The sequence below is a fragment of the Haliotis rubra genome, unplaced genomic scaffold (assembly GCF_003918875.1).
Source record: "Haliotis rubra isolate DU_JTF1 unplaced genomic scaffold, ASM391887v1 Scf5, whole genome shotgun sequence".
Taxonomy (NCBI): Eukaryota; Metazoa; Mollusca; class Gastropoda; order Lepetellida; family Haliotidae; genus Haliotis; species Haliotis rubra.
In genome coordinates, this window is record NW_025767190.1 from 765,779 (window position 1) to 788,202 (window position 22,424).

Here is a 22,424-nt window from a genome sequence, read left to right on the forward strand (position 1 = left end):
TATCATGAAAATATTTTTTAAAAATATTTAAAAATATAAAAACCAAATCATCAAAGAGCAAGTTTCATCCAGAAATATCCCATGGTTTGGGAGTTCTGATCTGAAAACAAGAACAATCCTCATTTTCAATATAAGTCCAACATGTCATCATGAACAAAATTTAGAAATAATAACCTCAAATCATCAAAAGGCACCAGTTTACCATTAGACTGATCTGTAGAACAAGTTCTGATAAGGAATATTCAAAGGTTCTCATCCAGAAAGAGAAAACTGACTGACAAACATGCTGATCGCTGTAACTGCTACTAGTTTTTTAGGTTCCCTCAAATGAACATTTTTTCCTAGTGAGATGAAAGAGAAATATCATCTCAGTAGTGTTTCATCTTTACATCCACAACAACTTAGGACAAATTTTATCAGATCCAATCAAGCTGTAACCATGGAAACAACCTAAAAACAGATACCAAATTTTTAATGGTTTTGTTGGATGAAACAGTTCTGGTTATGTAATGAATTTTAACAACAATTGTGAAGGCTACAAACTCTATCTCTGTGAATGTAGAATTCAGACACACAACGACACACACACTCCTGGTTATCTAGGATAAGATAACATCATTGAAAGGTAGAACAAGCACCTGCCTATGAAAGTATGTCTTTGACGAAACAGAACAGATGTTAAAATTGAGGCTCAGTGATTGTTTGAGTGTGCCACAGAATACTTCTAAAGGTGTTTTGACAAACCATTTCAGTTTAAGAAAGCCTACAAGAAGACTACTGTTGATCCACCCTTGATCTTGGTGAATAATCACTGTTATCAGGAGTAATTCCTAAATTGTACCCATTTCATTTTCGATGAATTCATAAAAAGTTCTGAATCACAAAACTTATTTTATGAATCATCCAGTGCATTAAGCTAAATTATAATAATCACACTTCCAGAAGGATAGTTATCACTTGGATTAAATAATAAACAACGCCACAAGGTATGTTTGTTAAAAACAGAATTCCTGATCGTGCCACTCAGGAACTGGGAGCTTCAATTTTTCACAGCACCACCACAATTTTCTTCACATAATTAGCACTTCACATGCTGATATACAAGGAACATCTAACCCTAATGCCTATGGTGAAATTGATCACACATCTCAAACTGTACATTCCTATTTTAAATTCATCCATGTGGCTCACTTCTACAAGTCTTTGGGTCAGACTCTCTCCCTTCAGATCAATTATAGAACTGTCACATCATAGAATCTTCAACACTGAAGAGTTGTCTAAAGACTAAAACATTCTTGTAGTAATAGTATGCCAGTATCTACTTGTATATGTAATGTATTGTAGTCGTCCGTCTGATAATCTGGGGACAGTGGGGTAGCCTAGTGGTTAAAGTGTTCACTTGTCTTACCGAAGACTCGGGTTCGATGCCCAACATAAGTAAAATATGTGAAGCCCAATTCTGGTGTGTCCCGTTGAGATATTGCTGGATTATTGCTAAAAGAGACATAGTTTAGTTTTACGCTGCTTTAAGCAATATTACAGCAATATCATGGCGGGGAACACAAGAAATGGGCTTCGGACATTGTACCCAATGGGAACCCAGGTCTTCGGTGTGACGGACGAATGCTTTCACCACTAGGCCACCCCACCGCCCAAAATGCTAAAGAAAACAAAGAGCAAACTTGGGGTTCAAACACACACTAGCAGATGCTGGTACAAAGAAGCTATTAGCATAGTATACCACCTACCGTGTGAGACGTTGTTGATGCAGTCGAGGAACTCATTCCCGGCATCATCGTAGAGATACTGACGGGATGCTCGAACAATCTTCAGGGGCGATACTTCAAAGTGAAGTTTACACGACCGTCTGTAAAGATAAACACATTTTATATTTCCTTACTACGCAAAGGATTTTACTTTAAATTGTAAAAAGCTTAAATATTTTTAGTGATCTACTGTTTTGGGCTTGGGTACAGAAAACTGCTTCCACCATATTGGTGAGAAATATGCACCAGCTCCATGCCTATGTAATGGCAGTTTCTAAAGTTTTCCAAAAAAAATTAAAAAATAAAAAATTGGGAAATACTAAATTTAAACCAAATGCTATGTTAAATAAATGTCATTTTCAGTTTCCAAAGTTAAAAAAAAAATATGCTCGTTGAAACATGGCCTTGGTGTCATGGACAAGTCATTATGGAACTTATATTTAACATATATAAATTTCCACGATTAAAAACTGCTTTGATATTTACACTTGAGATTGGATTATACAAAACCAAACAAATGCAAACAGAATCGCTTTTTCTGACTATTCTAAACTTTCCTGCCCATCTTAAAATAGCCATGCCATGTCCTTCTGTATCAGTAGCATTAAAGAAACCTGGCAGATGGGCATCCCGTTTTCTGTATGTGTAATCTGTAACCCCAGACTCTAATTAACCTTAATATTTAAGAGAAAACAAATAGTGCCAATAACTAGATGATGTGGTTCAAATGGTGTCAATAACTAGATGATGTGGTTCAAATGGTGTCAATAACTAGATGATGTGGTTCAAATGGTGTCGATAACTAGATGATGTGGTTAAAGTATAGAAATACAACCATGGAATCTGCACTGAGGTGTTATCTAGGGATTCCTGAGCCAAAAACCTCAGCAGTTGATAGATTTCACATGTGGAATAATTTAACATGTCACTGTTTGTGACTTCTGGAGACTTGCTATTTCAGTCACATAGTAATGTAGACATTATGCAGTCAAACTATAACAAATATGCCTGTATCAACTATGCATGTCATGATACATAAGTTTCATGAATCTATACATATCACGATACCCATGTCACGATTCAATACGTACCACACCTATTTTTGCGGCATTATTGCATAAATTTACTTACATTTTGAACATTAATATTTCATATTTTATAATTGTCCATGAAAAGATCAACATTTTTTATTCTAAGAGATTAAAAGATCTAATTTCCCATCTTTGTGCATGAAAAATAATCATTTATAACTCTCGTAACATCAAAAAACATGTGATACAATTGCAAAATGTAAACGATACATAAACATATTTAAACCGATACTTTCAAAACTAAATATTGATACAGTTTTGAATGTATCGATAATAGTATCGGCTTAGAAAAAGTATTGATGTATCGATGTATTGTGGCATCACTAGTATTAACTGGTTGACTGACTGAGATGTTGCGAGTCATCCAACCCCATCGTGTGGATCAATGGTGATCACTTAGCCAAAGTCAAAGTCAAAGATATTTATTGTACTTAAGGCCTCCGGCCCATATACAAGTAATGCAAGTATATATACAGCACATGTTACAGACATTTCACAAAAGAAATTACAGTTCAGATACGATATTGCTTCCAAGGATAACAGCACATTTTATAAAAAGGGCTAGATTACGTATTATATTTTCATTTTGGGAGGATAGAATGGAAACAAAGGCAGTTGAAGGATATTTTAATAGGTAATTATTTAGGACATATTTTTTTCTTAAATCAGCATAATGTGTATCATCAGACTTGATGATACACACGCTACAGTCATTTAACCACTGAACATTACGAGTTCCAACAATTAAAACTAACCTGTTGACCTGAGGCTAGTCATCTAAATCCTAAATAAGAGACGGATGCAGTCTGCATCTGGTGCATAAATTTGCATTTCAACATCTGGTGCAGATTAACTTGTCTTACATAAATTGAGCACTGGGTGTACACAGGATTGAGATTATTTTTCACGCTAATTGTGTGTATATATATAGAGAGATGTTGGGTTTTGTAAATACATGCTCATTTTTGTGTATAACATTTTGCAATCAACAGATATCATAACATGTCATGTTTTCAAGTATCACACCTGCCTGTCTGTGTAATTACATAATGTGACAGAGACCGAACTTCGGGCCATAAATCGATGCATTTTGTTTATGGTGTATATCCTGATTGGTGTTAAGTTCAAATTGCATCAGTGATAGCAGCTGTGTATTGAATATTGTCATTAGCAGACAGGCAGGCAGACACACAGGTGTCAATAAAACAAGATATTGAGTTTTGTCTGTGACAACGACATATCTATATCACAGTTAGAAATTCTGTCAATGCTAAATAATGACATTGCTTTTAAGTATCGAACTGAGAAAGTGTCTCGGGTAAGAAGAACGTGTGGTGAAATAGACTAATGAAATTATATAAACAGTTAATTTACTGTCATAACATATAAAAGCTCACAGCCCGTGTTTAAGTATCAATACAGAATGGAGAATATGAATATCACATTACTCAGGTTAACATTGGGTACACTGTAGCCTAACATTTAGTCCCAGAAATAGAGTCATCATATCTATAATTATTTATCCACAACATATTGAAGAAAATCTGTATGAAGCCCAGAACAATGCTTAACTTTGGAGCATAGCGCCAAGGCAGTCTACACTTGCCAAAAGATTCCAATCTTGTCTTCCTTTGACACACATCATCAAAAGATTTTAACTGCAAAAAATATGCCAGAAATATTTCTCAGAGTGCCTTTCATAAGAACTTTAATTCTTGTATATAGGTCAAGTATGAAACAGAAAGGTAATGTCAAGAACAGATCTCAGGAAAACAGACCGACCCATTGTTTCAGTGGCAAGCCAAATAGTTTTATAGCAGCTAAAAGCTACAGTCACAAAAGCAATATTTCACACTTATTAAGACAATAGTTGGAGTTTTTGGCTTGAATTTCAAAGCCTGGAGTCTGGAGAACAAATGAGTTGTGTTTTAATGCCAGTTTAAACATTATTCCAGATACATCATGGCATGTCAGCTTAATGTGGGAGCAAAGGCAACAGTGATATCCGTCTTACAGTGATACCCATCTTACAGTGATACCCATCTTACAGTGATACCCATCTTACAGTGATACCCATCTTACAGTGATATCCATCTTACAGTGATACCCATCTTACAGTGATATCCATCTTACAGTGAAACTCATCTTACAGTTTTACCTGTCTTGGTGATAAATGGGACATTCTGTATCAAGATTTAACAGAACTTGAAGAAACATATGCCAGAATGATAGATTAGGAAAATATGATACTATTTATATTTTCTATGCTATTAATTCAAGGTGATTGGAAGGATAAGTTTGCTATTTACAACTAAAACTGACATGATATAATTCAATTAACCACATAGGTAAAGAGGCTGAATAATTCTAGTTCTAATCACATGATGGTGATTCAAAATATTTGTTGCATTCACGAATACTTGATGGTATGAAAGACTGCCTAGCTCTGTTTGTTTTGAGGGAAGGTAATCGTCAGCCGCGTCCAGAAGGAAGTAGTTCAAAATGGTGAGATCAAATATATCAACTATCAAATCTAATTTTAGCTCCCTTTTTGACAATCTGGCGCTCATAGATAAAGGGAGTATACTCGAAAGACACTCCAGAAATTTTGCAAGCAGTATTAACAATTTTGAAAAGTTTGTTTTTGTTGAGATGAGACAGATCCCCATACCAACATAGAAAATTGTAGGTCAACACACTTTGAATAAAGGTTTGATAAAAAAAACTGTCATTACGGTTTTGTCAATGCCTTGACGATAATAATGTTCAGAATCAGAAATTAGGCCAGTAACAGTGGCAGATAAGTTTGTTCTCTTTTAACTTTAACTGGCAACTACATATTATTATGTGAGCAGAGTGAGTGAGTATGGTTTTGAGCCTCTTTTAGCAATATTCCAGCAATATCACGACAGGGGACAATAGAAATGGGCTTCACACATTGTACACATGTGGGGAATGGAACCCAGGTCTTAGGCATGACGACCAAACGCTTCAACCACTAGGCTATCCCACCACCCCCTCTTATGTGAGCAGAATTGAGTGAACCCTTGCAAATATTTGTAGTATATACTTTTTTTTATCTGATTTGAAACCTCGGCAACATTTAAAAAACGGACTGAAATCTTCATGAAAAACTTGAAACTGATTCACATAAATTAGATATATAACACATATTTTTACTGAAAAACATCTTTTTCTTAAAATTGGAAAAATCATTAACTTAGGATCCTTGTAGTGAGTGAGTTTAGTTTTACGCCACACTCAGCAATATTCCAGCTATGGCGGCAGTCTGTAAATAATCGAGTCTGGACCAGACAATCCAAATGATCAACAGCATGAGCATCGATCTACACAAATGGGATACGATGACACCTGTCATCCAAGTCAGCGAGCCTGGCCACCCGATCCCATTAGTCGCCTCTTACAACAAGCATGGGTTACTGAAGATCAGTTCTAAACTGGATCTTCACGGGTGCTGGGCTACTTGATCAAAGCTCTAGAATGGTTTTGAAACCACAACCAGTATTGTCGTTTTTACTGCTAGTAAAAAAATTAATAATATTGGTATTTTTGAAACTGAAATAACTTATGGACAAATACTTTAAGCATTTGAAATAATTAAATAGTATGTGGTGCATGCTTGTTTATCAACCATCTTTAAATTTTGATCAGGAAACGAAAAGATTTCTGACTGACACAGGGATGACTATATATCCCATGTTAAACCATGGTTACCTTTGTTTCAGACCGGGGTTTAACTGACTGCCAAACCAGTTAAACCCCGGGTCGGAACTACTTTCCATACAACAAACAAGGAATTTGCGATAAATTTTTATTCGGGATAATTTACATTTTGCAAGGGTTTTTTTTCACTTGAAGTGGATATTGAGGGAGGTTTTAACACGAGGTGAACACTGCCGTCAGACGGAGCAGTCACTGTGCACAATGGAGTTAACATGTCAATTTTAACAGTTTTCGGACATTTTGCCGGGACACCCTGCACAAGTATTCTCAAGGTACTCACAGGTACTGGCTTTATCTTCATCACTGCTTGAATTAATTATAACGTACATATCCAGTCCTATTTGTGAAGATGGAGGCGATGTAACTGTCAAATACGTGTGCATCCATACCGTACATGTGCTCTCACCAAAGTGGCGATATGCATGCGCCTGCCTTGAAGTATTCAGTAAACAAATAATCACTCATGTCAAATGGCCAAAGCGAAACCAATAGCAGCCCGAAACAATAATAATTAATCGTTAAGAATTTGAAGTACATGTAGTTCGAAATGCACGTGCAGCTCATGCAACACATGCTAGCCAGCGTCTGACATCAGTGGCTCCGATGGGAAAGCCTGTTTACAACCATGAACGCAAAACATACCTACACACAAAATGCAGATCGCTATTTTAACTTAAATTTACAGAATAATCAATCAAGTTAATACCATCTAAAGATGGCCATGGTTTAAATAGGTTAGACCACTCGGGCCCCCGTGTTTAACCCTTTTACGCACCTCAGGGTTTAACTCAGCATTTCAATGGTTAAACACGGGGCCCTCGTGGTCTAACCTATATGTATTACATGCCATTGGGGGTAACTGTCATGAAATCATGTAAAATTCAATGTACCGGGTAAGTGAAAAACTATTGCAAGCACCGTTGATTTAAATCACCTCACCCAACCACATCTCAAATATTCAAGTTAGCCTGAAAAGAACCCTTCAAATTATTGGACTTCCTTTACTCAGAAACTCTATTACTGTTAAGTTTTGCTTGGAATAACATTATCACCAAGCATGATACGCAAATTGAATTCAAGTATACAGACTATGAGACCAAGGTGTCTCTGTCAAGCCCTTGGTTCAGGGTCACCATCACTATAGTTCAAGCCAACCGATATGTTAATTAATATCTTGTTTATTATTACAATCTCTAGTTACAGAAGAAGGAGCTAAGTGCAACGCTTCCGAAAATGGATGTACCCAGGGTCAGTTCATTCAATTTGCATCAGATAATATACGGTAGATCAATCTGAGAACATGGATTAACGCATACCGATGACATTTTGCCAATAAGGTGACTGTTTGCCAAGAATGCTGAGGTGATGATGCGCTAATAGGGATGGGTTCATATGTCCTGGGTTCATATATCCTGGGTTCATATGTCCTGGGTTCATATTAGGGGTGTCGCGATACGCGAATGTATGGATACATCGATACATTTTTACTGACGATACGATACGCGATACATGCTTGCGTGTATCGATTCCTATTTTAAACCTTTATCGATTCAATTTTTTATGCTATATCCATCTCCGTCAAAGTCTTGATAGTAAAATTATACCAGACCGCTCCGATAAATAGATGTAGCTAGCTTTACTTAAAAAATAGGTTGGAAACTAACAGCTTTTGTGATTGGCTAGACTATTTTGATGGACCAGTCAGCGAACGCGTACGTTGCTGGTAAGGTAATGCTATGAAAAGGCGCGATAATTATGTATCGCGATACGTATCGTATCGTGACCTTAAAATCGTGATACGTATCGTATCGTGAGATTGGTGTATCGTGCCACCCCTAGTTCATATGTTACGGAGATGCTGAATCAGTTGCTTGATTGAACAATTCATGTAGAATATAAAATGAATCACTAGATTGCATAATTCTCAGTATTGAGTTATGTCACCTTCGTGCCTATGATAAACCTGAATCCCAGACTCAAAGCTGTATTTTCCCAATTTACGTGTTTGTGAGCGGTCAAGACAAAGACGTACAATGTCAGTACACTCTTCTTTTAGTAAACCTAAACCTAGTGTCATTGACAAATACCTGGAGAGCATAGGCACCACTTAGTTTCTTACTTGAACTCCTATTGGCTTTGGCTATAGCCGTTGCAAGTATACTACCATGGACAAGGTCAAACGTACAGTAAAACATGGATATAGCGAACACGGATATAGCGTACAAACGGATAGAGCGAACAAATTTAAAAGTCCCGTCAATAGTCGTTTATAATATTATTAAAATTATACGTGAATAACGAACTCGTGAGTAGCGAATTAACGGCTATAGCGAACTGATTTACTACCCCCAAGACCCAATTAACGACGTGATTAGCGAACTCACTCAGTGTCAGCTCAGTGTCAGCTCAGCCACTTAGCGGTATACATCAAGCGGCAAACATGTCCGGGAGTGAAACACTTAAGTTGTTAGTCACAGGGGAGTCAGCAAAGCTTAGATGCTTCAAAAATGTACGCAGTTTGCCAGTAACGTACAGATCAAATGCCAAGGCCTGGATGACAGGTGAATTATTCACAGAGTGGATAAACAACCTGGAAAAGAGTATGACGAGACAAAAACGTAAGATCCTGATGTTTGTAGACAATTGTCCTGCCCATCCTGTTGTGAAACACCGGACACACGTCAAACTGGTCTTCCTTCCACCGAACACTAAGTGTTATGTCAATGTACATGTACAAGAATAAAGATTTGTAGCCTCAGCATATATATGTCTCTACATCTCTACAATCCAAGATGGCGGTCAAATGTGAATAACGAACAACGGATATAGCGAACTAAATTTCTTGGTCCCTTGGAGTTCGTTATATCCGTGTTCTACTGTATTGCCAAGGAAACAATAAATACACACTTCAACATCTTAAAGAACCACTCAACTTTGTTTTTTGTTACTCTTTTAACCATTACATATGAAAGATGTGTGGTTAGTCTTATGCGGAACACCAAATTTATTCTTTAAAAACTTGTGGTTAATTAATACCGAGCGATTAAAAGTGGTCAAAAAGTCGCCTGCTTCCCTCTCGCCCGCCAACGAAACCACAGACAGGTTACGTAACTCTGTCGCCAGAGCACTGCAGTGACGTCATATGAGGAAGGATTTTCAGTTAGTTGTATAGAAAGTGTGTAGCACGCTCATCATTTTGATGATTTTCGACATGAACGGCGACATGCCGAATCGTTGCTTTGTCGTCAATTGCTCCTAGGGGTCGGGTGATGGTGTCACCATGCACAGATTTCCACAGGACCCGCGGTTCGTGCTAAATGGGTTATGTTTCTGAGTGCGGTGAAAGCGTTGTGGAAGCCTGAAATGATATCTTACTTGTGTTCAGATCGCTTCACGGAAGTTAAAGAATCAAAACTTCTTACTAGTTATAGTAAAATATGTATATGATTCATGACCATAAAGATTTTCCATAACACAACTTGTAACATAACGATTTCTTCCTCGGAAGTGAGGTTGTGGTCGAAGTAACAATAATATTGTAAGTAGTATTATATTGACACCCACCTCGCTGCCAGGGAGAAATTGTTATGTTATACGCTTATGTCATGCAAAATCCTATTGGCCATCAATAAAATACATATTTTACTACCAGTAGAAAGTAGTTTTGATTTTGTAACTCGTTGAAAACAAACCTAAATAGCATTTATCCACAGACTGGTGGATGTTCCGACAGAGGGCCGCCATTTTGAAAATCGTAAAGTCTGTTAGAATTAATGAGATTATAGTTTGTTTTCATCAAGTTAGAAAATCAAAACTACTTTCTACTCAGTAGTTAAATATGTATTGGAATCATAACCAAAAGGATTTTGCATGACACAACTTATAACATAACGATTTCTTCCACGGAAGCCGAGGTGGGGGTCGAAGTCACAATACTGCGCGATAAATTTCTTTGCTACATTCACATGGTTAATGTCCACTCACCAGTATGTAGATACTAGTCAATGTGCGTCTTTATATTTGGTCTTATAATCCTAATTAGTTTATTATCATACTTTTATGCATTTTGAAACTAAATAAAAGCTGACGATCTGCTGATACTTATAGTGAATTTATAACAGAACTGTAATATCTAGACATTTTATAGTTTGCCAATGTGAATCATAATTCGCACACACACCCTAGTGTATGTTGTCTGTCTCATTACACTTCACGGGCGAAAACAATGATTCTGTTGAATGCTACGACAAATGAATAAAAACAAAATGCAAATATTAAAATTAAAACAGATTAAAGTTATAGGAACAATATCAGGCCATTACCTTGTTTGAGGAATGTATCCATCAATATCCACAAAACTGTTCCAAATGATGTGTCTTTTAACAGTTTAATATACGAAAAAGGGATAAATCTTTTCAGGTATTGGTGTATAGTCTCATTGGTCACCCAAGATAGCACACCTGGCAACTAATTGCATAATGTCCGCCTTTCATTAAAAACAGTAATTTAGTTAGCCAATAATGGGCAATCAATCAATGTATTGCCGGTTAATCCTTTGAAAGAAGGACGTTGTTTTTACGCAGACACCAACAGGGCAGAGTGTATTCAGTATAGATTAGTAAATCTACATACATAAACACTACCTTTTGACAATTCCGCTGTGTAAGATAAAAGTAATTAATCAATCAGCGTGTTATCGGTTAATCCTTTGATCGATGTTTATAATGTTGAATATTTACTCCAGACACAAGAAATGCCAAATGGGAACCTTTGTCGGGTAATCTAAGTGTGTTACCACTAATTATACCTGTTATAAATTCATTAACTGACCATCAAGTGAATGATGACAAATAACATGTGTAGGTTTATACCACCTAACACGGGTTACAACAAGGGAGTATTAATTGCTGTATTGCATGTGAAAACTTATGGGCCGACACTGTTTTGGGAATACAAACAGATTTTTACATGACATGATTAAATATCGAGGTAAAAAAACACAGAAATGGGATCAATTTGGATCAGTCATTATACAAATAGGGCCTAACGACACCAATCAATTGTGACAGAAGCGTCTATGAAAACAAGTTGTAACTCGGAAACTAGGCAAAGCAGGAGACAAAATTAAATGCCAGTAGATTGTGAGAACATATAGCTTTCATTTTCCACAACAATTGTCACGATTTCAGGTTTATACAAGCCTGTAAACAAGATAATTTACCCCCTAAAATGTAGATGAATTCTGCATCGGCCCTCAAAGCTATTCCTCATATGACGTCACAGAGTCGCGCCGCTCTGATTGGTTGAAATTTCGTTCGCGGGTGAGAATTGTGCACTGTTGTCAAAAAGGTCGATTTAAGTCAATTAAAGGTCGAAATGAGTAGTTTTAATGACGGGGTTTCATTTATAACGATGCCAGTTAGTGATTTATGTATTTTTACCCCCTAGGGTTTATGTGACCTTTAAAATAGCACAGGGCTCAAGTTCATAACTTGATCTCTCAAAGTTTATGAATGAATATGTGTTAGTTTTAGAGATATAACAGCTTCTCCATATTGATAGAGGATAGTTCAGATTAATCATAACTTTGATGAGACAAAAAAAGGAACTAAATTGCATGTTCCTGGAGTTGTGTTTATTTTACCCTTGAAAATAGAAAATATGTTCTGAAGAGTCTTTTATCCATGGTTATATTCAAATTATGACTTTTCCAGTCAATGTATTAGTAGTTCCATGTGTCTTCTCTGAAAATATGCATATAAAAGTAGATTTGGGTCTCAGTATGAGATTTTAAAAATTATTCTCTGAAAATTTTAACTTTTCAAGTTTTTACCCCATAATAGGATTTAGCATACATCTATTTGACTTTTGTAACCCATGTATTAGTAAGATATCCATAAAAAGTACATTTGTGTCTCAATATCAAATTTTTATAAAAATATTCTCTGAAAATTTCAATTTTTTAACATTTTACCCCTAAACAGGACTTCGGATAACATTATTTGACTTTTCTAATTCATCTATTAGTACCTTGGGTACCTTGTGAAAATATATATAAAAAGGTAAATTTGTGTCTCAATATGAAATTTTAAAATTTATTTACTAAAGATTTCAATTTTTTAACTTTTTACTCAAAAAAATAGGACTTAGCATCATATTTCCAGGGAGGACTTTTGAATACTCATTAGTTATCACTTAAACATGTTGAAAACACTCAAATCATTTCTGTACCAATTATTTGGAGGTTTTGTCACATTTTGACTGGACTATGTTGTTTACATCAATGCAGCACATTTGGCACAAATGTTTCGCGGGTACATGCTTTTGATGATTTGTAAGTCTATTATTGTTCAATACCATTTTATTTCATTTTGTTAATCATGTGTACATATGTTTCACCTTTCTATTGCATCATTCCATGATTTGCAATTTCAATAAATAACAAGAAAAACTTGTGTCCAGGGACACGGATGCCCCCGCTGCTGTAGGAAGAGTTCACACATTCATGGTCCCACTGAAGTACTTGAAAACACTAAAAACAATGTGATGAGGGGTTAGATAACACAACCTATTATAATATAAAGATCAATAATTGAACAAAATTCACGAACAAGTTCAATAAACATCTATGCAACTATGAGATGCACACCTTTCGAGTCCCAATGAAACACACATATAAGCTTAATCAGTTCTGTTGAGCAGTTTTTGTGGAGAAGTGGATAGACCTAATCCCCTATTTCACTATCATCAGAGAGAAATTCAACAAAATTTATCTAAGTTCAAATGTCTCTAAACATACAAAAAAATATAAAATACAAAATCAAAATATGAGATGCACACCTTTAGAGTCCCTATAAAGCACATGTGTAATCTAAATGAATTCCATATACAGTGTACTCTGTCAATACCGGCATCAGTAGGGACAAAATTCAAACATCTGTAAAAGTGAAAATGCCGGTTTTGACAGATGAATTCCATTTAGCTAGGTTAAGGAGAAGTGGACGTGCATTTCTGCCAGGACTGAAACTTTGTGCCGATGTAGCATAAACAGGTACAGTACCGGTGTTTACAGAGTCCCTATAAAGCACATGTGTAAGTGAACATATAGTAGTTTTTGAGGAGAAGTGGATAACGTACACCACCTGTTGGATGGAACGAACAGGCTGAATAGAACAAAATTCAACTAAGTTCAAACATCTGTAAAAGTGACAAAATTAAGAAATTGCATAAACAAGGTATGAGATGCACACCTTTAGAGTTCCAATGAAACACACGTAGAAGCTCAATCAATTCTGTTGAGCAGCTTTTGTGGAGAAGTGGATAGACTTCACCCCCTACAACACTATATTCAGAGAGAAATTTAACAAAATTTATCTTAGTTCAAACGGCATTAAAATTGGAAAAATAAATAAAATACAAAATCAAAATATGAGATGCACGCCTTTAGAGTCCCTATAAAGCACATGTGTAATCTAAATGAATTCCATAAAGTAGTTTTTGAGGAGAAGTGGATAACAGTACACCCACCTGTTGGATGGAACGAACAGGCTGAATAGAACAAAATTCAACTAAGTTCAAACAAAATTAAGAAATTGCATAAAAAATTCTGAAATGCACACCTTTAGAGTCCCTACAAAAGACATGTAGAAGTTCATTCAATTCTGTTGAGCAGTTTTTGTGGAGAAGTGGATAGACTTCATCCCCTATTACACTATCATCATAGAGAAATTCAGCAAAATGTACCTAAGTTCAAATGTCTCTAAACTTACCAAAAAAAACAATAAAATAAATAAAAAAAATATGAGATGCACACCATTAGAGTCCCAAGAAAGCCCATGTATAAGTTCACTGAATTCCACAGAGCGGTTATGGTGGAGAAGTGGATAGAATACATTCCCTGTTTCCTACGGACGGACGGATGGATGGACGGACACCGAGGGTAACCCTATATGCCCCTGCCATATATGGCGGGGGCATAAAAATGTAATGAGACTACAAATTTGTGTTGCCTAACTTTTTGTGAGTAGTATGTTATGGGTCTGATAACAGCAATCTCAAAATTAGGTTGCATAGTCACGGATTCTATTTCTTTTTTATACAATTTATAGCATTACAGTATGCCGTTTTGTCATTGAATAATGAAGCAAGACATGTTGTGAATGAAAGTCAGTGTAGATTTTAATTTAGATAATCACAAAAATTCATATGTTCTTTACCCAATATACCAGTTCTCAGAAAAACATTGCCATACATCTCGTTTGAAAACAGCATTGTCGGTATACCGGTAATACCATGCAATCTTGATGTTCAGGGTTTATGACATTTTGTTTTGTGCATAAAACAGTATATTTTCACTCTTTATTATACAACAATGAAAGTGCTGTGCAATGAAAAAGCTGTACAGAAACTTTAGGTGAACTAATATATAATCACACACAAAACAATATCAAACAGATTTGTATGTGACTGTATAACATTATACATTCAATACAAAGAATAACTTGCTATAAATAAATAAGACATAAAGAATGAAACAGAAGTATACACATGCATAAGAAAAGCTGTATGATATTTTTAAAAACATACCTGTGTAGAGGGAGAGAGAGAGAGGGGAGAGAGGGGGGGGAGGGAGGGAGAGGGAGAGAGAGGTTGCACAAATTTTGAAAACCTCAACTTGTAAACATAATTTCACTCTTTCAAGTTGAAGTAGTTTATTCAGTACTTTGTCCACATGGCCTAATGTACAACACGACAGAATACAATTGGGTCACATGTGGGACCTCCAACAGATTTAATAACATTCATATTTGTACTATTTAACAAATTGATCATACTTTAAGTAGCAATGACAGAATTGTTTGGCAAAAATCTAGTCCTTAGAGATGAATATTTACTACAAACAAGTAATACATGAAGCTCATCTTCTCTACTACAATAACAATGAGGACAAATTGTATCTACGTGACTTACACCATTCTCACACCTTTTCCTGTTTATAGCAAAATCGTGGAGTGATAATTTACAGAAAGCTCTTCTCAGGTCTCTATCCTTTAGCGATGTTATATATATTTCTGGTTGTAGAAGGGATAACTTCACTTGTTTATAGTGCTCAAGAAAAGATGACTTATTGATTGAATAATGCCAGTCTTGTAAGTATATATCAATTAGGTGCTGCTTGAAAGTGTAAAGAAACTGTTTCGGATCACCAACATCTTGAGCCAGCCAGACATAGGAATATCCAGTTACAAACAATAAACTTCGTACATTAGACGCCCAAGTGTCTTCCATCCTCGTCCAATTGTGTCAACATTAAATTGTGTGGATATCTCTGTGTGTCTTGTCTTAGAAGACGAAGCCAATATTTAATTACTTTACACTCTTTTCACTCTTTTAGGGCATATACATGTAACAAAATGAATGGCTTTAACACATTGTACCCATGTGGGGAATCAAACCCAGGTCTTCTGTGACGAGTAAACACTTAACAACTAGGCTACCCCACACACCCACCCCTACAATCGAACAACTAATATGACAGTTAATCTAAGCACTACAAGATGAGGAGTTCTATCTAATCCCTCTCACTCTGATTACAAGAGTAGCTATTGAGCTATTACTACAATACCATAGAAATGGGATTCACAACTTGGTATTTCTATGTCGAGTACAAATGAAATAACTGTCAAAGTCAAACTTGTTGTAATGGAAAGAGATTATTTTTAATCCTAAATAGCAAAATGCACCACTTTAGCCCCTTGTAAATACATATGCCAAGTTTGGATGGCAAATATTAAAAACCTCTTTGTTCTTATCTGGGACAACACCTAAATAGGTTTCAGCTAAGTCTAATTTGTTTCCATGGAAACAGGCAAAAACATAAATGCAAAAAATCCTCAAAAAGCCAAGGTCCTACTTCAGGATCTGTTTGATATATCTACCAAGTTGTAAGATACTGGACAGTTTTTTAGTTGTGCTTTGGAAACGACTGACTGACTGACTGAGTTTAGTTTTACGCCGCTTTTAGCAATATTCCAGCAATATCACGGCGGAGGACACCAGAAATGGGCTTAACACATTGTGCCCATGTGGGGAATCGAACCCGGGTCTTCGGCGTGACGAGCCAACGCTTTAACCACTAGGCTACCCCACCGCCCCGCTTTGGAAACGAATAACTGTGTATAAATTGTTTTCATAAACAGGGTTAAATGCCAAAGATCTGTAAATAGCGAAAGAAACTACTTCAAGACCTGTATGATAGATCTGCCAATTTTTTATGGAAAATATGGAACAGTTTTTGAGTTCTACTCCAGAAAAAATGACTATGGACAGGTGGTCAGAAGAGGCATGGACTACATCCCGACATTATAGATTAATTAAATCCAGCGACAAAAGTATTTTTAAAAAGTTCAAACAATTCATCATATGGTATAAAACAAGAGAAATACATTATACAAAATGTGACGAGTAATTTGCATATTTGTACATTAAAAAGCTATGATCAATAACATATTTCACACATGGGTGAACGAGATAATAGACAATTCAATAACCTGTTTATTTGAATTACAAACTCAAGTATTACATTAGGTAATGCCTTCATTTTGTAGCTATGTTTCCATTTCCGTTTCAAACATGTACAAAAACAGCAATAGGACATAAGTTTTGTTATGTAAATAATGTTCACATATACAGGAGTTTATCAAAAGTACATAAATTTTATGGTCTAATTCAGAAATGCAGATAAACAGCACATTGTTTTGCTGGATCTTTTACCCATCATGGCATCCAACAGAATGAAAGCTTTGACAACACTGGTTGAATTTACAAAATTATAGCATCGTACATTCAAACACTGTGGTGTCAATGATGAAGGGACCTATGTACACATATTGAGATATCAAACATTCATACTTAAGTTTCAATCGATTTTGCTATAAATGTACATCTCTTCTTTGCAGGAACATCTGATCCAGCTATCCTCCCTTGAAACCAGGCCTTTTCCTGTGTCGGTGAATTGTGTTGGTAACTAGTCACGCAGTATATGAAATAAGCCAAAAATCCAGCCAGACATCAGGGCTGGTAACTTCAAAATGTTACCAGCCCAAAATGGATTTAACCAGACCAAATATGGTGAATTTACTCAGATTATGGAACATCTAATACTTTTACCAGACCATCGGGCTGGCAAGCTGTAAATTTAGACCGTCTGTCAGAAATTTAGACCATCTCGGGCGGTCGGACAGGCCTTATTTCATACACTGTGTCACGATATAGTTGAAATACCACCGATGTGACTTAAAATCTTAATTCACTCACTCACTCATGCTGCTAACAGCTGCTATTGATTCCTTTTGGTAGCCATCCTTCACTTTTACACCAGTGAAACATCAGCACTAATACCCATCAATAACTATTGCACAAGTTGATATAACAAACACATGACAGTCACATGACAGTCACATGACACCATTCAATTCTGCACCTGTTGTTGATTAAACGGAACGTTAATCTCGATCAACACTTCGAAAATCAGTATTATCACTAATCAGCGCTTATTATTATCCCCCTTGCTCTCCTGCAGTCAAATCGTATCAGCCCTAATACCTGTCAGTGTTAATTTACACCTGGAGTCCATGTTTTCATTTGTCCATTGGTATTACCAAATTACTACCAATTAACTCCTGGCTTCCTGTGTTATATTATCATATTTGATGTTCTCACATATATAACCCGTGAAGGAATGGGTTAGAATTGGTCTTCAGTAACCCATACTTGTCGTAATAGGCGACTAACGGGATCGGGTGGTCAGGCTCGCTGATTGGGTTGACAACATGTCATCGTATCCCAATTGCGTAGATCGATGTTCATGCTGTTGATCCCTGGATTGTCTGGTCCAGACTCGATTATTTACAGGCAGACACCATATAGGTGGAATACTGCTGAGTGTGGCGTAAAACTAAACTCACTCAGTCACTCTCATATATTTACAAAAACTAAATGACGTGACATGCCCGTGTGCGAAATATGCATTATGTCGGAAAGTGCACATTAAATCTCCAAATCATAATCATCATCAACATCATCATTGTATATTTACATAAGTTCTCTGCTCCCTAGCTGTCATTCACCTCATAAAGGTTAGAATATACTCAAAATGCCTTGATGGGGCGGTGGGGTAGCCTAGTGGTTAAAGTGTTTGCTAGTCACGCCAAAGACCCAGGTTTGATTCCCCACATGGGTACAATGTGTGAAGCCCATTCTGGTGTCCCCTGACGTGATATTGCTGGAATATTGCTGAGCGTGACGTGAAGCCCATTCTGGTGTCCCCTGACGTGATATTGCTGGAATATTGCTGAGCGTGACGTGAAGCCCATTCTGGTGTCCCCTGACGTGATATTACTGGAATATTGCTAAAGCAGAGTAAACCTCACTCACTGACTTACAAAATGCCTTGTCCCTCATAACACAGAAGCTGGCATCCTTTAATTTCATCCTTTATGTATCTTCATCAAGCAGGGAATACACAATGCCTTTTCCAAAACTTGCCTCAAATATAACATGTTATACATGTTAATGCCACTCACAGATTTTATCAAATAAATGTTTCTATAAAACTGGATGTGACAGAGTGTAGCCAATAAGACAAAAGGCCTTTAGATGCTGAACTCAGTGCAGTAGAGATTTCCAGTTTGTTATTCCCTGTTAACTGGCCTGTGAGGCCAATGAGACGTGTCAGGATTGTCTTATCAGAGAAAATTTGTGCTGGAAAAATGTGTTTGGGACTGGAAAATATATTTGAGATAACAGTAACTACTCATCAGATTTGACACATCAGGGGTTACATAACAACATCAGGGATTACATAACGATGTCTAAAAAAGGAATACAAATGGACCAAGCTTTCACTTCAAGACAACAGTACCTTTAACTTACTAAAATTTCAACTATTTTCAATTCCTTAAGTTTGGCTTTGATAATCTCCCCATGCAAATTCTGAAAAAGCGAGGATATTGCATAAACTGATAGATTTCTCACAATACTAGAAAGTGCGACACATTGTGAAATGGGAAGTTTTTTTACATTTCAAACAAGTAAACTTTTCCAAGCACAACATTTTTTTTCACACCTAATCTGTATTTGCTTGATTTCATCTGGACTTTGTGTATTAGAAACAAATATAAGTATCCATTTGATGCTTCCCAGAATGAGCAATTCTCAGAAGTTTGTTTCTCAGATGAGTGCGAAGTATATGCTATATCAAAACTGTCTCACAACCAGCCATAATGCAAAAAATAATTTTGTAACATAAAATGTCTTCTTGCAAATTTTCTAAAATATGCTCAATGATTCTATTGTTATTGACATGATCACAAAACATTCAGTTTTGATTTGATAGATCCCAGCTGCTCCAGATCACTAGTGTGTAATTTTGCAATTAACTGCTAAGTGTAACTACCCAATATTTAGATTGCAAAACATACATGAAATAACACCATGAATTCATCACAACATATCAGCTTCATGTGAGAGGATGCAGGTCTTAACACACTGCCACTTCGGTGAAACGTACATGTACAGGTGAGGTCCTGACAAAACTTCAAACTGAGAGTTGATGAGGAGAGACTAACATGTCTCTATAGCCTCCAGGGATTAATAGTCACATATTACTGAGCATTATACAACAAACAAAACAACCATAAACCAGCATGACATGATTATGACATATTTCAACATAAGAAGCACTATCAACAGAGTAAAATACTTATTCAACTTACACATGTGAGAGATACCTGTCTCTCACTGGCCCCCCTCGGTTTTGAGTTGAGCAGCAACCTGAAGGGAAATCTGGCCTGGATACAGCCATGATAACTTGTCGACTTGACTGTGTGTTAACACTGCTTCAATACGGATAATCTGTATATCTGAACCTACTGGTGCAACTGCTGTCATCAGGACTACTTACCCTATGTAACTCTTCCGCATTTGGAGGGTCTGCTTGTACGACAGTGGTTTGTCAAACACATGCATCATATGGCGGAGTCTCCTGTAATAAACTACACTTGCTCAACACTCACATTAATTCAAGTTGTTGTTTTGACAAGACATATGACAAGACTTTCTAAAATACAATGTGAGCGTTTACATGCTCTGTACTCAGACCATCATCGACTGTAAAAGTCTCATGGCTCTTCCACTTTATATAATGTGTTCATGCAGATCAATGAGTGTTACACTGTCCTTGACCCTACAGTTCTAAAAATACATTTACTTGATTAACAACAGATTGGTGCACAGACAAACATTGTCATTATCTAATGACTTGAATAAAGTGACTTTAGAGATTAGTATTACACCTGTTCACATGCTGATGTCACACACTGTTGCAATTTTGACGGGTGTGTTTCACACAATCAATTGTAAGAAGTTAACTTGATGAAATTTTAGAAAAGCTGAATTTGCATCTAAACTGTTATTACAACCATCCTTTTCTACCATGTCATTAGAATCAACAATAAGCTAACTCAGAGAGATTCTACTATACATGTTGTTACGCATCAATGAAGATGTCACAACAGCCTTGCCCCTACAGCTCAAGGAATGCATACAGTTGATTCACAACAAACGGGTACAGTGACAGCATATAATTTTTCGACATTGAGGTTGCATAACATTTTACAAAGACATATGAAAAGGTGAACGTGGGTGAAAGTGCATGTTAACTTGGGAAGTAAGGAGGCTTATCGATCTGTTTTATACAACTGATCAGAGATTTAGGTCACATTCGTCGGTTGACGTGTGCACTGTGCTTGTTGATATCACCACGTAAGAAGTTTATTTGACGAAATATAAATAAATACAAAATTGCAACCATGCTGTAATTATAACCAACCTTTCAAGTCATGTCACTAGAGTCAGTGGTGACAGTGCCAGATTGTCCGCTTTACACATTAGGCGAGCGAGTGTCTCTCACACCCAAGAGAATGAACTCAGGGGTCCACCTCAAGTCTAGAATACTTGGGCAAGTCTAGATTGCCTTTGCTCCAGCCCCATCATTTATAATTGTTCTGGACTCCATTGGATCGTAGTTATATAGTTTTGTATATACACATATTTATCTAAATACGATAACTTTATTTCTGGGAGTAAACGCCTGTCTAATGGCGAATATAATGTCTATACACCCAGTACAGTACTGTTGGAGCTCTCACGGTTGGAGTCAATAAAGTCTCGCTTCCGCTCCGAGCTCCACGCATAATCAATAGATGTCGCTCGATCTCGGTGGAGCGTGAGATTTTGCAGCATATTTAAGTTCAGTCGCTTTCTCACATATGTATCTACTAGTCCATGTTTTATGTAAAACTAAAACCTGTCTCTTGGAATGGTAATAAAACCATAGCGTGGATTTACTCCATGTATGGGTGTGCGCTTCCAACACGATTGAGCCTGCTTGTGCCACGACTGTGTGGACGATGTATATTGACAGCGATACCTAACCTCACAAAACACCAATACTGCAGTACAGGTAATGACCTAGCATCGATACTACACGACAAGTAAACAGTAGTCCGGAATCTTATATATATATATAATTGATAAATGTCAAAAGAAATCAATTTCTTATCTTACCAAATACGATAACGACAATGTACTGTCGTCAACGACACGTACAGTACATACGTACGTTGGGCAATCCAATTTCCAAATGGCTTACGGAGCAAAGGTGTGCTGAACTATGAGGCTTTTATATGTCCAGGTGTAAATTCGACCCCTGGTTATGGATGGAAATAGCATGTCAACTGAAGAGAGCTTTACAGGTTGTGAT

General features: G+C 36.6%; 1 protein-coding gene across 3 annotated transcripts in view; it reads right to left on the reverse strand.

Moving 5' to 3' along the window:
- LOC124291740 (5-phosphohydroxy-L-lysine phospho-lyase-like) overlaps positions 1–21,705 on the reverse strand; it is a 75,036-nt gene extending 53,331 nt beyond the window's left edge. Inside the window, exons 1-3 of one of the 3 annotated variants that reach the window (XM_046728815.1) lie at positions 21,492–21,705; positions 20,565–20,655; positions 1,749–1,867 (exon numbers count right to left, since the gene is read on the reverse strand). In XM_046728815.1, the coding sequence (XP_046584771.1) occupies positions 1,749–1,867; positions 20,565–20,632 (187 nt within the window). In that variant the 5' untranslated portion in view covers positions 20,633–20,655; positions 21,492–21,705. Of the gene's footprint in view, positions 1–1,748; positions 1,868–20,376; positions 20,513–20,564; positions 20,656–21,491 lie in introns of those variants that run through there. The other 2 variants (XM_046728814.1, XM_046728813.1) reach the window with 2 other exon arrangements.
- Positions 21,706–22,424: the final 719 nt, after the last annotated feature.